Source organism: Ricinus communis, chromosome 5 (genome assembly GCF_019578655.1).
Source record: "Ricinus communis isolate WT05 ecotype wild-type chromosome 5, ASM1957865v1, whole genome shotgun sequence".
NCBI classification, from domain to species: domain Eukaryota; kingdom Viridiplantae; phylum Streptophyta; class Magnoliopsida; order Malpighiales; family Euphorbiaceae; genus Ricinus; species Ricinus communis.
Window position 1 is genome coordinate 28,885,305 of NC_063260.1, and position 15,959 is coordinate 28,901,263.

General features: G+C 37.6%; 4 protein-coding genes and 1 pseudogene across 4 annotated transcripts; 1 reads left to right on the forward strand and 4 right to left on the reverse strand.

The window, feature by feature from the left end:
* Positions 1 to 44: 44 nt before the first annotated feature.
* On the reverse strand, positions 45 to 3,202 carry LOC8267181. The gene has a single exon (XM_002528718.4). The coding sequence runs from the start codon at positions 3,055 to 3,057 to the stop codon at positions 253 to 255; it is 2,805 nt and encodes a 934-aa protein (XP_002528764.2). The 5' UTR covers positions 3,058 to 3,202; the 3' UTR covers positions 45 to 252.
* Positions 3,203 to 3,907: 705 nt separating this feature from the next.
* LOC8267182 lies at positions 3,908 to 6,661 on the reverse strand (annotated as a pseudogene).
* Positions 6,662 to 7,363: 702 nt separating this feature from the next.
* Positions 7,364 to 7,904, reverse strand: LOC8267184. Its single transcript, XM_002528721.4, has one exon. The coding sequence runs from the start codon at positions 7,804 to 7,806 to the stop codon at positions 7,516 to 7,518; it is 291 nt and encodes a 96-aa protein (XP_002528767.1). The 5' UTR covers positions 7,807 to 7,904; the 3' UTR covers positions 7,364 to 7,515.
* Positions 7,905 to 9,905: 2,001 nt separating this feature from the next.
* Positions 9,906 to 12,559, forward strand: LOC8267185 (UDP-glycosyltransferase 87A2). The gene is made up of 2 exons (XM_002528722.4): positions 9,906 to 10,477; positions 11,507 to 12,559. Exons 1-2 carry the CDS (start codon positions 9,973 to 9,975, stop codon positions 12,400 to 12,402), a joined length of 1,401 nt encoding a protein of 466 aa, XP_002528768.3. The 5' UTR covers positions 9,906 to 9,972; the 3' UTR covers positions 12,403 to 12,559.
* A 579-nt stretch (positions 12,560 to 13,138) lies between these two features.
* LOC8267186 lies at positions 13,139 to 15,822 on the reverse strand. The gene is made up of 2 exons (XM_048373505.1): positions 15,703 to 15,822; positions 13,139 to 15,671 (listed from the first exon to the last, which is right to left on the reverse strand). The coding sequence occupies exon 2, from the start codon at positions 15,574 to 15,576 to the stop codon at positions 13,267 to 13,269; it is 2,310 nt and encodes a 769-aa protein (XP_048229462.1). The 5' UTR covers positions 15,577 to 15,671; positions 15,703 to 15,822; the 3' UTR covers positions 13,139 to 13,266.
* Between the last annotated feature and the right edge of the window lie 137 nt (positions 15,823 to 15,959).

A 15,959-nucleotide genomic window follows, 5' to 3' on the forward strand; every position in this document is an offset into this window, starting at 1 on the left:
TGTAATTGTTGCTAGAGAGAATGGGGAAGGAGAGAGAGAGAGACTAAGTTTATAATATATACTCTCATTCTAACATAATATACATGGAAAATCACAAATGCAGAGTTTATTCCAGTAAGATTGCATAAGCAGGCCTAATGGTAAAACAAACATCACCAGGTAAAGAAAGAACAAAACTTAGAAATATAATAGCTAGAAGTGATAAAGCCAGAGACTAACAGAAGTGAGCAACTCCATTCCTCTAATTGGTTCCTATGGGTCTATAGCCACTGGCAGTGGCACCTTCTCATATCCTTCCATCTCCTTAAATCTCTTGGGCAAGAAACAACGACCACCATTGCGCTGCTGCAGATATATGACTGCAGCAAACAGCAGACACCCTAAAGGAATGATGATATCCCAAGCAGTAGAGTAATAGTCTGCAGCATGATCTGCATACATGTATGACCAATCGAAATCATCAGCATAGTAATTTCCCCTGTAAAGATCGTATGCATGCGGTAGCAAGCGCGCAAATGTAGTCCCCATGTAGAAAAAACAAGAGAGAGCATTCTGTCTTGAGTTGTGGAAAATGTTGAGGAGGATTTGAGGGAGAAGGAAACCATCCAATATTAGTCCAGCATAAGACCTTAAGTCCACCCAGAATGATTGCTGCTGTTGACTGTAAACGTAAGTAGAATTCATCCTGCCACCAAACTTGTAATACCTCCAGTTAACAAACAAAGCGATAAAACCTCCAGCTATATATAATGGCAGAGATGCATAAAGGGTCTTCCTCTCGGCAATCCAGGAGGCCTTCTGGTTTTCATCCGCCAACCGCGCAGAACACACAAGCTGCAGAAGCCTGACTTGCAGCAGAAATGCTACCATTGTCACTAGCCTTACAATTACCTCATTCGCTTCAAGCCATCCGCCAGTCCCACTTAGGATGTATCGGCGATTTTGCTCCGAGAAGAACAAGGCTTCAAAGTTTAGAATGAGAGGGAACATATGCCCCAAAATAAGTACTACAAGCATGAGAAGTGAAATGAAAGGGAACATGGTGGGATGTTTCTTCGCATACAATATCTGATATCCAACAAAAAAACATACAAGGGTATTAGTGACCATAGTCATGATGATCTCCAAATCCATCCTCCATATTGACTTCCTTGCGTGGCGACTGTAGAAAGAAAGTGCAGAAAAGGAAAGAGGCATCAGGTATAGAGGATCAGATTCTTCCCGTGTGCTCTTGATATGTCCTTGGATATAACTGCTTGAATCTATTGAAGGAAACTGGAGTTTAACAAAAATATTACAGTCCATCGAATCATCTGTCGGTAGCTGATTATTGTTTAAGGCAAGATATCTGCAGCCCACCATACACATATCTCCTGTTTCAGGATAATAAATCCCTTCAGCGGTAATATCGACTTGAGTGTACTGATTCAAAGACCCACCAAATGATGGAAAATCCATTCTGTAGCTGATGTACAAGGGCCTGCTGGGTTGAAATTTTGCTTTGTCCAGAGAGTTTGCTGGCAATGAGCTTGAGAAATTTATGAAGTGTACATTTCTTATTGGAATATGATCATCCACGAAGAGAGGGCTTGCATAGCCCCATCCGATTCTTTTTCCGCTTGACTTCTTGACTGCCATATCAAACTGCATTTCATTAGAGTTTGCATCTGGGTACTGACTTCCTTTCTTTCCAGTAGGCAGATTCTGTTTGCATGATTTTTTTGCTCTTTCAACCAAGGTATAATTATACTTCAACCCTGGGATCGCAATCACTTCACCCTTATTACTTCGAAACCGGATTCTTTTGAAATAGCTCGACTCATTTCCATGTTTGATGCTCCAGATATCTCCCACAATGGCACTAGTATTTGTAATTGACCAAACAGAAGGGAATCCTAAAGTCATCCTTATTGAGCAATCATCAATATGAGAACTGCTCAAAGAATTAGTTGCATTCAGTATTCGACAAGCAACAACACATAGCTGGTCTTTCTTGTGATTCCATGTTCCTTCTGCAACAAATGTTGCATTTGGACTGAAGGAAATTCCAGAACTACGGTTAGAAAATTCTAACAGAAATCTCAGACTTAGACCATCATGTGAACACTGAATTAAACTCAAAGACATAACTACAGGCAGAAATTCAGCACCCTCACCCAAAGGATTACAACTCTTTGAAGAATCACATCCACTTGCATACACTAGTTTGAATGAATTTCTCTCTCGTGAAAATATGGAGCAAATGGATTTACTGAGTGGTAAGCTAGAAAGTTTTGCAGCATCACCAGTCCATACAAAATCAACTTCTTGGAACACTTCAGAAGAGTATGTGTAATCCGTTTGAGGGAACATTAATAGTGAAATTGGTTGAAAATAACTCAAATCATAGGCAGAATTCAAACTATGAATTGTCCCTCTAATCAAACTAGTAATATTATTTACTCTCTTAACATCATAAAGATTGAGAAGAGCATTAAGAACTCGAGCTTTACCCTCATGCCAATAAGTAGAACTTGAACCGACCATACAAAGCTTCCCAGTAGATTTAGACCAGAACCCTGCTACTTCAAAAGTCAGAGCATCCCTTCCCGTCCAACTAGAAATGACGTGTGGAGAATGCGAATAACTATAGCCGATATCCTCCACATTATAGCTCATACTTGAGGGTTGGATTATCAAACTGGCCTCAACCTTGTAGACACCATCAGCATCAGTACTGTGAACATGACGGGTTCGAAACAACAGGACCTTCCTGTCACTTGATGAGTAGTAGTAGTGAGATGAGTTTGAATCAAGAAGATCGAACATTCCATCCCCGCCAAGGTAGTAGCCATCTTGGTCAGGTGGAAAAGGGATAGTAGTGAATTCAGGAGCAGTAGGGGGTGAGTGAGGGACAACTGAAGCACAGTGAGCTTTGTAATCAGGGATGTCAGGTTGGGAAGAAGAGATAAAGTTTGCATAGAATAAGATGGTAAAGACTACGAATGTTGCAGTGCGAAGCCATGATAGTTGAAGGCATATTATTGGAGAGATAACAATTGAACAACTCGTTGCCATGATTAATGGAAAAATGGCGAGTCCTGAATTTTCATGGAAAGGAGATAATATATGGACTAGTCCAACTAAAGGTAGAGCTGAGGCTTACTCATTCCAGATAAGCCATCTCTAATTGCAAGAGTCATGGAAAAGAAATGCTCAAGTTGACTTGGAAAAGTTCCAGCAAATCAACTAAAGAGTCTTCACGCGTGAAAGGGCTTCTATCAGCAATCACTAAGTCCCACCAAGTGAATATATAAGTGTTTACAGTAGAGGGGTATTATGAGCTTCACTAAAGTTTGAAAACAAAAATAAAAGGTAATAGAAAAGTCTCAAGTCTCAACGTCAGGATTCCTATATTAAGGCTAAAATGTCAACAACGACTTGAGAAATTTTGCGGCAACAAAGACTTGGAAATTTCCTAATAAACCGTTCCTCATTTCTTCTTCCTCTTTTTCTTCTTTCTATCTATTTCTATTTTTCTTTTTGGTCTGATAAATTGCTGTAGCAGAGTGTGGAAATGCAGAACGCATTAAAGATCACAACCATAGTAAAAACAACAAAGCAAACAAGATAAATCAATCAAGTCCTTCGCATGCTTCAAGACCAGAGTACTGCTTGAATTTCATTCCGTGCTTGATAATAGCATCCAAGTAACTTGTACATGCATATCTTCTTAGCACTTCAAGACACAAACAAGAAGTAAAGACAGATAAATTGTATTGCACATGTGAAGAAGAGCAAATACAATAGAATCTGAGACTAGAAGCCAAGCATAAGTAAATAAAAATGGTACTCATCCGAGGATGATTTAGCAAGCACAATAAGTAAATAGAGTGAGAGGAAGAGAGGCATCAATTTGTGGCAGTCATTTGAGAAATTTTCATCACTTTCACATAGCTATAATTGCATCATCTTATAGTACATCAAATTCCGAGATTTGTTTCAATCAAATTGCACAAGTAGGCCTAACTATACTGCAAACATGGCCAGGGAACAGAAGCGTACATACACATATATAAAGAAAAAGAAGGAAAAAGACATCATAGTCGCCATGGGTCGCTAACCACCGGCACCTTTTCATATCCTTCCAGCTCCTTGAATCTCTTGGGCAAGAAACAACGACCGCCATTGCGCTGATGCAGATATATGATTGCAGCAAACGCCAGAACCCCTAAAGGAATGAGCACATCCCAAGCAGTAGAGTAATAATCTGCAGCACGATCCGCATACATGTATGACCAATCAAAATCATCACCATAGTAGTGTGCCCTGTGAAGATCGTATCCATGTGGTAGCAAGCGCACAGATGTTGTCCCTATGTAGAATAAACAAGAGAGAGTATTCTCTCTTGAGTTGTGGAAAACGTTGTAGAGGATTTGAGGGAAAAGGAAACCATCCAGTACTAAACCAGCATAAGACCTCAAGTCCATCCAAAGGGATTGCTGATGGCGGTAAAAGCTTGTAGAGTTCATCTCATTGCCAAGTTTGTAATTTTTCCAATTTACAGACAAAGCTATTAGGCCTCCAGCTACATATAACGGTAGACACACATAAAGTGTCTTCTTCTCAGCAATCCACAAGGCCTTTTGGTTTCCATCAGAAGATCTTGCAGACCATACAAGCTGCAGAAGTCGGAGTTGCAGCACAAAAGCTGCCATTGTTATCACCCTTACAATCACCTCATTTAGTTCAAGCCATCCACCACCTTGAAGCAGGTATGACTGATGATTTCTTTTTGGCAAGAATAGAGCTTCAAAGTTCAACACTAGAGGGATCATCTGCCCGAATGTAAGTATTACAAGCATGAAAAGTGATATAGGGAACACACTGGAGTGTTTCTTCATGTACAAGATTTGATATCCCACAGAAACACATAAAATGGTATTGGAGACAGAAGCCATGAAGATCTCCAGATCCATCCGCCATATTGAATCTGTGCAGCTGTAGAAAGGAACTGCAGAAAAGGAAAGAGATTCAAAGCATAGAGGTGAAGTCTTTGCTTTTCTACTTTCAATACATCCCTTTATATAATCTTTTGAATTCATTGGCGGGAACTGAACATTAACAAGAATCTCACAGTCCACTGAATCATTTCTTGATATCTGATTGTTCAAGTCTAAGAATTTGCAGCCCACCATGCACATAACTCCTGTCTCACCATCATAAACCCCTTCGGCAGAAACCTGGAATTGTTCATACCCCTTTGAAGCAACATTGAATGATGTCAAGCTCATTTTGTAGCTGACGTTCATTGGCTGGAGTTTTTCTTTATACTTTTGAGTTTTCTAGCCTAGAAGTTGACCATAAATTCCGTGGAGCAATTTTATCACCCACAGAGATGGGATCTGCATAGCCCATCTGGATCTTCTTCCTTTGGAATTCCTGATTGACATCTGAAACTGCATGTCGTGTGAATCTGCATGTGGAAACTGCTTTCCTTTACTTCTACTAAGTTGCTTCTTAGGGTATAACTTTTTTGCTTTGTCAACAAATGAATACTCATACTTCAACCCTGGAATCTCAACTGAACCGCTTCTACAACTATGAAACCTTATCGTATCAAAGTAACCTGAACCTTTCGAAGTTTTATTACTCAAAATATGTCCCACAATGCTGCTTGTATTTCTGATTGACAAAACTGCAGGAAATCTCAAACTCAACCTCATTGAACAATCCTCACATCGAAAGAGCTTGTCTGAGTTGAGATTCGACAAGCAACAGCACATAATTGATTCTTTGTTGTATCCCATGATCCTTCTGCAACAAAGGTTGTGTTTGGGTTGAAGGGGATGCTGTATTTATAATAACACTGTTAGGAAATTCTAGCAAAAATCTCAGACTCCATCTATCATCTGAACACTAGATTGAACTCAAAGACATGATTTCTGGCAAAAACCCAGCACCCTGGCTAAGAGGACTACAAGTCTTTGTAGAATTGCAAACACTTGCATACTCCAGTTTGAATGAATCGACTTGGTTTGAGAATATTGAACAAACAGATACACTCAGAGGTAAGCTGAGCAAATTCTTGGCAACATCACCTCCACCAGTACATCCATAATGAGCTTCTTTTGTAACCTCAGTGTATGTGTAATCCATCAGAGGAAACATCAACAAAGAAACTGGCCGAAAATAGCTCGAATCATCAGCAGAACTCAAACTCTCTAATGTTCCTGTAATCAAACTAGTAATATCACTCGAGCTTAAGAACAGCAGAAAGACCATTTCACCTTCTTCTGAGTGAGTAGAGCTTGAGCCAATCATGCAGAGCTTACCAGTAGATTTTGACCAGAACCCTTGTATGTCAAAGCTCAAAGCACCTCTCTCAAACCAACTAGAAACAACCAAGTATCTGAAAAACCATATGTGATACGCGAGGGTTGGAGGATCAAACTTGCGTCGACCTTGAAGACATAATAAACATCCGTAGTATAGAATTTTTGGGTTCGAAACAGTCAAACTCTCCTGTCATTTGATGAGTGATAGAAGCGAGATGAGTCTAGATTATTCAATATTTCATCCCCACCAAGGCCGTAACCATCTTGGTATGGAGGAAAAGGGGTGGTGGTCTCTTCAGGATCAAGAGGGGTTGATTCAGGGATAATTGAGGAGCAATGATCATTGTAGTGAATAGGGGTGTTATGCTTGGAGCAAGACACGATATTTGCATGAAAGAATTGTGGCAAAGAAAGAATGTTGCAGCATAAAGCCATGGCAGTTGAGACCAGTCTTGGAAAGTTGCCCGTAGTAATGATTATAGCCACGAGGCAGTGAGAAAATAGCAGTGATGAGACCTGAACTTGTTAGAAAGAAGGAACTCATATTTAGACTAGAAGCAATTGAGGTTAGCAGTTGGGTGAGTGTTGCTCACTCCACACAAGTCATCTCTGATGTGAAAGAAAAGGAAAGAAAATAAAATTAGATAGATAAATAGATAAAATAATCGCATTGACTTGGAAAAAATCAGCGACGAAGTCTTTGTACATGGAAAGAAAAAAAAAACCGTACACAAATGGGACAGGGAGTTGCGCAGCTTCACCGGACTTGAAAACAAAATGAAGTAAAAGCTGTATAACCGAAAGTCAGCAAAGGGACGCCAAGAAAGACTTGGAAATTCCCAGGCAATAGCCAAAGTATACGGCAAGGAAAACACGACCAATCAGAGGTGTTTCTGCTTGAAACACAAATCCATACTCTTTATGGAACAACTAGCCAGCCATATAGCAGAACAATCCAGATTAAATATTAAAGGAAATAAATAAATAGGAAAGCAGATAATGAAAGAATTAAGAAAGATCATAACAATTTTAGTACAGGAAGCAGATACGCAACATAATTAATTATATTCATTAAGCAAAACCCACTAAAGCAATCGCATACATAATTAATTATTTTAAGATTTTACTACATTTTTGTTACAGGCAGTAAATAAATTAACAATTCCTCACACACACATACACACTATCTCTCCCTCTCTCAAAAGACCACGCGAAACTGAGGCGCGTCGGCATCACTAGCGGGAAGGATTTCCCAGCGGCAGGGTTCAAGGTCATTGGAGACAGGGCAGTATCCAGCGAGAGTAACGTTATCGTTGGAAGCAGCGATTGACCCGAATTCGAAAACGGTAACGTTTTTGGGAGGTCGGAGGACCTCAACTGCACCATTCATTCCTGGAACTTCGGATGTTGTGAAGGTTTCGGATTTTGAAGAATTTGAGGGTTTTGATTCGGATTTGGCGCTTCCTTTGAACCATGAGAGAAGCCCCATTGCTCTAAGTTTTAAGGTGTTTTTTTTATTAAAGAAAAATATAGAAGATTGAGTTTAGGGTTTTGGATATTAAGGAATCCTCGGGTTTTTGAGCGAAATTACGATGATGGCCTTCTTCTTTGAGCGGTAGTTCAGAATTTTTAATTGGATTGCTATTTAGGGCTACCTGGCAATGGATCCGGTATGGGCCATATTTAAAGTTATCCGGACCCAGTTATATTTGGTTCAGATTTTTATTGATTTTATTTCTTTTATATATCAAATAATTAAGTTGGTATATTAATGTATATATTTGTCTAGAATTATAATAAAATATATTCAAAGTTTTATTATAACGCCAAATTACTTCACCAATTTCAGCCTCGACCAATTCATCTTAATATTATTATTTCTAGTATGGAATGAGTCAATTATCTACTTTGGTATCTTATTGAATAAAAATGGTAATATTGTTCCTCCATTAATCAAAAATTTTAATTTTTGGAAAGTATCATGATCATCCAATAATAAGGGTTTCCTTTTTTCCAAATGAACGATTTGAAGACCTATGATTCTAACAGCTGATTGCAAAGTGGATCTGGGTTCGAATTCTACTCAGAGGTTTACTAGAGATCATAAATTGTTGAAGAAAGAACAAGATGTTTCTTTTATCCATTTCAGGCGATCGGAAAATAAGAAAATAATTAATATATTTAAAATAATCACGTATTTATAAAATACCGTCTCAATTCATCATATTTCACCAGATTCGGGATGTGATATGGTTCTAAAGGATGAACTTGATATGGACAATTCCAATAAGACACTTATTAATCTAAAATATTTATCTCTACATTCTATATGATTATTTCTACTGTTGTCTCCATCTAATTTTTAGATATTTAAAAATCAAGGTAATTTCTAGTAATTTAATCATCAATCTTGTAAGATGTTTCTTCTGATAAAGAAAACGATGTTGGATTATGGTCGAGGAGAATGTGACGGTACAGAGTGCAATTTTTTAAATTTATTATCCATTTTAATATCATCCGAAATGAGAGGCTGATTTAGATCGTTAATTTTGTAAAATTCTCCTATATATTAAGCTTCTATGATGAAGTATTAAAAGTTTTGGGGTGATTGATTAGGGCTTCCAGCAATACAACATTTTTGCTACATGTATAGGATTGTAGGAGCAAGAATAGCAAGAGTTTTATTATCAAAGAGCCACGATGAAATAATGTTTATATTTTAAGGGTCATTTTGTAATCTTAACTTAGTTTAGTGGGTTGTTCTTTCTCATAAGGCCATTTCCATATTTAGAGACATTATTAGCTTTGAGGGGCGTTAACCCTTTTAGTAATTATATAGCTAGATCTATATAGTACTCTCTTTTATATTCTGCTGCTTTTAGACCTTTGACCATATTTATTTTAATTAATTAATTTCTCTTTGACAAAAATTACCTAAAACTAGTTAATTAGTTTTAATTTATCATCAAACTAAGAAAATTATCTATCTACCACGAATAATTTAGGCTCAAAATTTAATTATTTGAATGAGTCTTACAAGTCAAAAGTACGAAATAAAGATAAAATAATTTTATAAGTGAAAAAGACTAAATCACGCCTCAATAATAACTTGAGGGGCCAAATTGACCTTATTCCAAGTTTCTTCTTTTCTTTTTTTCTTAAAATAGAAATTTCACTAGTCAAAAGACTTTTTAAAATATCCTAAATCAATGAAAAAGCACTGTTTTTACTATTTTTTTTAAAATATAGTTTTTTAACTTCTTAAATATGGTCTGATTATTTTTCGGTTGGTTTTAGTTATTTTTTAGTAAAAAAAAAGAATAAAAAACAACCAATACTGTATTTAAAAAGAATTAAAAAAATTATATTTTTAATATTTTCATACAATAAAAATAAAAAATATTTATACCATATTTTTCATAAAAAATAAAAAGATTATAAATAGTTCTGTTATTTTAAACGACATTGATATCTTATAAATCCAAGGATATGGGCTTAGAGCCGAAACAAACTCGGCCCACAGGCTTATAAGGGATATAGAGTTAAAATCGACGCCCATAAATTATCTCCTTACTCTTTAGATTCCTCACGTGTCTTTCGCCGTATCACCACGTGAGTTTAAGATAAATAGCAGAGAGCAGCAAGCAAGCTAGCAATGGAGCACTCCAAAGCGAAACCAGTGACCATGACCAACACCAGCTGCCATGTGGTGGCAATGCCTTATCCGGGCAGAGGCCACATAAACCCAATGATCAATCTCTGCAAACATATTTTATCACAAAAACCAGACATTCTCTTTACTTTTGTAGTCACTGAAGAGTGGCTTAGCTTTCTTAGCCCATACAAAATGCCAACCAATATCCGTTTCCAAACCATCCCTAATGTTATACCTTCAGAGCTTGGCCGTGCTAATGATTTTCCGGGATTCTTGGAAGCTGTTGCTACAAAAATGAAAGTTCCTTTCTTGCAACTCCTTGATGGACTTGATTTCAGCGTGGATGCTATTATTTATGATACTTACTTGGATTGGGTGGTTAAAGTTGGCAATTCTAGAAATATTCCTGTTGCTTCTCTTTTTACCATGTCTGCTACTGTCTTTTCTGTTTTCCATCATTTTGATCTTCTCGTGCAAAATGATCATTTTCCCCTCGAATTATCAGGTACCTTGCCAAACTTATCTAATTATTTCGTTACAATGTCATAATCCTTACAGTAATATGTCAGATCAATGTAGAAATTATTTTGGGTATTGCCAATAAAGATTCAGGAATTTGATGTTAATTAATTTGTGTTCAAAAATGAAATTTATTTATTTGGTTTATATGCGTAGAGCAACATCTTAAATATGACACCCTTGAAGCAAGTGATGCAAGTGAAAACTATCGAGACTACAAGTATGAACAAAAAAGAGAGAAGTGATGCAAGTGCTCTTTATATCAAGCAAAAGCCAAAAGGACTTGCTGCTTCTCTAGCTTTTGGCGGGCCTTTCGGGAATTCAGACCTCATTCTTTTTGCTTTTCTATTTGCTTTCGTATTTCGTCAAAAGAAATTGCTAGAGGAATAAGGAAGTGCCAAGAAGACTTTTGAAATAAGAAGGGTAGGCTTAGTTGCCACCGGCATATTATGTCACATATTCATATGCTGTTTAAACTAAAACCAGAATTGAGGCAAAACTCATTAGTCCGATGCTTCTAGTTTCTAGATGCATTGCTGATTCATAAAATGTTTGATCATTGCAGAATTGTCATATTATGTACTGAAGTCATTAGGTCATTGCGGAGTTGTGAGGCAAAAGTCATTGGTTCAGTGCTTCTAGATGCATAAAATTTTCAGTCTTAGTATTATTTGAGTCTTGAGTATGTTGTACATCACATAAGGCTTCCCCTTTTGGGGTCTTAATATGTAGATATACAGTTTCAAGTGAATTAAATTGATTGTTTTAAGCTGGTAGCAAAAGAGAACTGTTTCTCTACAGGAAAAAAAATAAAACTAATTGTCAATTTCAGAGATGATTGTATTACTTTAGACATATTGTTCTAGAGGTAAAATGCATATAAATGTGAGAGCAATGTGCACTGCAATGAATGTATTAATGACTTTATATCCTGCAATCAATTAAAGGATATTAATTATTTCCATTTTCCCTCTTGGTCGAATTTGCTTTATTTACATTTCTTCTTGTGTAACAGAACAAGGAGAAGAAGTTGTGGACTACATCCCTGGAGTTCCTCCAGCACGCCTATTAGATCTTCCAACAGTATTCAATGGAACTGGTCGACAAGTACTGTCCCGTGCCTTGGAACCTGTTTCAATGGTTTCCAAAGCACAATACCTTTTATTCACTTCTGCATATGAGCTTGAAGCCGGAGTCATTGATGCTTTAAAGTTGAAGTTTCCCTTTCCTGTCTACACTTTAGGCCCTAGCATCCCTTATGTGGAATTGAAAGACAATTCTGGTTTGAGTACTAATGATCACAACATCCCTGACTACTTGGAATGGCTAAATTCGCAACCGAAAGGTTCAGTGTTTTACGTCTCAATGGGAAGCTTCCTTTCAGTTTCAAGTGCCCAGAAGGAAGAGATTGTAGCTGGAGTGTGCAACAGTGGTGTTCGGTTCTTGTGGGTGTCTCGTGGCGAAACAACTCTGTTTAAAGATGGGTATGGTAATATGGGATTAGTAGTGTCTTGGTGTGATCAATTGGGAGTATTGTCTCATCCTTCTGTTGGGGGATTTATGACGCATTGTGGTTGGAATTCTACTATGGAAGGTGTCTTTTCAGGAATTCCAATGCTTGCTTTTCCTATATTTTGGGATCAAATTCCAAATAGTAAAAAAATTGTGGAAGACTGGAATGTCGGGTGGAGAGTAAAACCGGGGGTTGATCATGAAAGCTTGGTGACACGAGAAGAAATTGCGGAACTGGTGAAGAATTTAATGGATCAAGAAAGTGATGAAGTCAAAACAATGAGAAGAAAGGCAAAAGAACTTCAAGAGGCTTGTCGAGCGGCAATTGCAAGAGGTGGATCATCTCATAGTAACCTTGCTTCTTTTATAAGGGATATCTCACAAGGCAAAGCCAAGTAAGCATGTTGGTTTGTCAAGTATTCTTGTCGGGAGACGCCCGTTATTTATTAGAATAGATAAACTTAAGTCTGTGATTATGTCCATGTGTTCCACAAGTTGCATATAGCAACTCTCTTACCTATGGATAATTTCTAAGCAGCCACTTTGGCATTCTGTACCCTCTCTCTCTCTCTCTCTCTCTTTTGATTACTGCCTTGTATATTTTAATAGTTATATTATATTGTAGAGGTGTTAATCTTGCAGCAACCAAGGAATTGGAAGGTGTCACATTAAAGCTAGCGGATTAGTCATGCCACAAATTGTGTTCCATTAATTGTTTCTGGCAGAAGACCTAAGTATAATCATTGAAGCATATTGGGTTGCTTCATTGCTTGTGGACTATATTATCGGTTTTCATCTGCGGCTCATTGGGAAGACGATATGAACATTTTTTTGCCTTTAAATTTTAAAGAAAGAAACTGATCTTGAATCTTGACCAAATGTCCTCTCTCCCCTGCAAACTGGGTTTCTATAGGAAAATGCAGGCAGGTTCCGTTCATTATTTCAGTACATGTTTTTTTTTTTTTTTTTTACCCATATTCTTAGTCTCATATTTCAGCCAAGATTTTGTACAGATCTCAAATGCAAGCCACTCTAACAGGTTCACCTAGCTAAATGTTCTTTTGTGGGATGGATCATGGATGCCACCGGTCACAAAATGGAAGCAAAAATTGTAAAATCAAATAAAACAGACAAATCAAAGAACAAGATTCATCAGATTAATCAGGCAATTCCGTTAACTCAGGATTTGATACAAAATGCTGATCTCTCTCCAGGAATAGAAAATCAAGATAAGAAAAGTAGATACCTTATACCAATATAGGGCTACTTGCCTACAATCAATTTTGCTCTGGCATGACCCTCGTTAATTTGGAACTGCTGTCCTAGTCCAAGATGAGCCATCAATAACCAAACCAAAGTAATAAGCTCTCCACCTTTACTAACTTGCTGAGCATGTGCATTTGCTCTGCAGTGACTTGCAGCATATGACAGCAATTCCACCCATACCTTGCTCATCGTCTCCCATTTCTTCTCTTTCAACTTTTGCAGCTCCTGAGCCAGCATACTTCCATCAAATAGTACAGACTTGCTTCTATCTCCCTTCACTGCAATAGGCTTAACTTCTGTATCCACTTCAAGAATGCATTGACATGCTCTCTTTTCTTCATGGGATCTTAAACCTTTTCTTACAAAGAATCTAACAGTCTCAGCACAGGTATCTCTAAATCTTATTTTACCGATACCCGCCACAGCCTGCATTATACCAGGTTGCATAATCAGAAGATACAGCATGTAATCTGCGATAGTCTTGCTGAATTCTCTGTAGCTGTAACTCTTTGAATCATCTGCATCAGTGTTGTACAAGAGCTCCGTAGCGACGTGCCACAACAAAATACTTTGATCATAACCGACATCTGAAACATAAGGCATTAATTCCTGATATTTATCCGAATCATTATTCTGGAGCACCCAATCTCCTCTAGCTGCATATATTCTCTTAGCAGTTTCTGGATCATCTGCAAATGAGGATTTCCCTCGCAGCTCATCGAAGATGAATTCCCAAAGCTCCTTAGTGAATGGTTCTTTTGAAACATATGTTATCTCATCTACAAAGTCCTTGAGGCCTATGAACTCGATAACTGTGTCCTTGAGAATGCCTAACTGCTTGATGGGTGTTTCCATGTGTGTGAATTGAATGACCTTTTCAGTGCCATTGCTTATGGATTGATGAATTTTCTTGGTAATAACAGCACAACAGGTTCGCTTCTTGATGCTGCAAATCTTGCTTGGACGCCCTTTGAGGCAATATCTTACCAAGTTATGGCCTGAGATGCAGCCAGACCACCTGCGGAAGAAAATGGGGGTATCAAGAAACATAAAATTGACATCAGGTTCTATCTCATATTTACGCCACTTGGACTTCTTGATAGTGAGGAATTTGCTGAAAATCATCATTGCCTGATTGCTGACAAATTCAGCGATATAACTCCAACAGGACTCGGATATATTATCTGATGATTTATGAAGAGCGGCTCTCCAATCAGAGAAAATGGCCATAAGGAAAGCTACTATGTCCAATCCTATGGCACCAAACAGCAAGGCATAAGTGACTCCAACATCAAATCCATCAAAACTTTCCTTCTTCACATAAAAATGAAAAACACAAAGAGCTGCAACAACTGAACCAAAAGATATAAGGCGGAAAAAATATCCCCATTTGGACTGCACAACAACTACCTTTGTAAACAGAACCTCATACATGAAATTGAGCTCTGCTTCTATGACTCTTAGAGCATCTTCTGCAGATATGTTATAGAAGAATTCTCTGCTGTCATTTCGCTCTTTAAAAGAGAATATGAGATCAACAATTAGTCCCCTGAAGACTTGAAAGAATTCATAAGCTTTCTGCACCACTTCTAGCTGATTCTTTAATATGATTTTTTCACGAGCAATACCAGTAGTGTTTACTTTTTCAGGCTCCGGGATCATAATTATTTGTGTAGGCAGCTTTGCCTGTTTTTTTGAAGCATATTCCTCCATAAGCTTCGCATAGTTAGGTCCAGGGTCAGGTTCTTTAAGCATAGAATCTCGGAATCTGTCCATACTTGCAAGATACAAGGAACGAGTTCGCTCCGAATACTTAATAATTCCAGCAAGAAACAGAAGAAATGTTGGAATCATTACCTTATTCTCAGGAAGAGTTTGAATAAAGACATAACCAGTAGCTACAGCCTGGAAAACAAGAGCAAGCAAATGTCTAAGCCAGAGCTCATTATCCTCAAGAGCAAAAGCAGTAATTGTGTCTGGACCACCAAGATGCACCAAAAGAAAAGGAGCCCAAAATGCCAAGAGATCACTGTTTTCGCGGTCACTGTTTTTTGTCTTCTGAGCTTTACGATCAGAACCAAAGTTGCTTTGGCTGTTGGAAATGAGGCCAACAGCAAAGGTAGCAGTCGCATCGGCGAGCAAGTAACCTGACCATATCAACAAGATTATAAGCTTTCTTGAAGTGCGTTTCCTGGAAGGAGCAAATAGAACAAGAAGTGTCTGCAATAGCAAACTGAACATAAGAGCTCCTCTTATATTCCAATGCTCCCATATCTTCTTCACACTGTCAGGAATTGGATTAACCATTTCTTCCTTTTTTCCCCTTTCCTGTGTGTACGTGTGTGTGCTGTGGAGGTGGGATTAACTCAATTTCTGGGTTGGATCAGTACACGTACATAAATTTCTGGGTTGGATCAGTACACGTACATAAATTCCTGATCTTTTCTTGTGTCTGTTTCTTGCAGTTTTGCTGCAGATGTAATTTTTATTTGGCAATGGAGCTAGTCAACTCCTTGGTCTTTCTTTAGTCCGGTCTTTGTTTAACTTTATGATTTGCATTATTATTTAGCAGCATATTTTAAAAGATTAAATTTATATATATATATATATATATATAATTTTTGATTTTGATAAATTAGTTTTAAACATTTTTAAATATATTATAAATACTTTTAATTTTTAGTAAATTA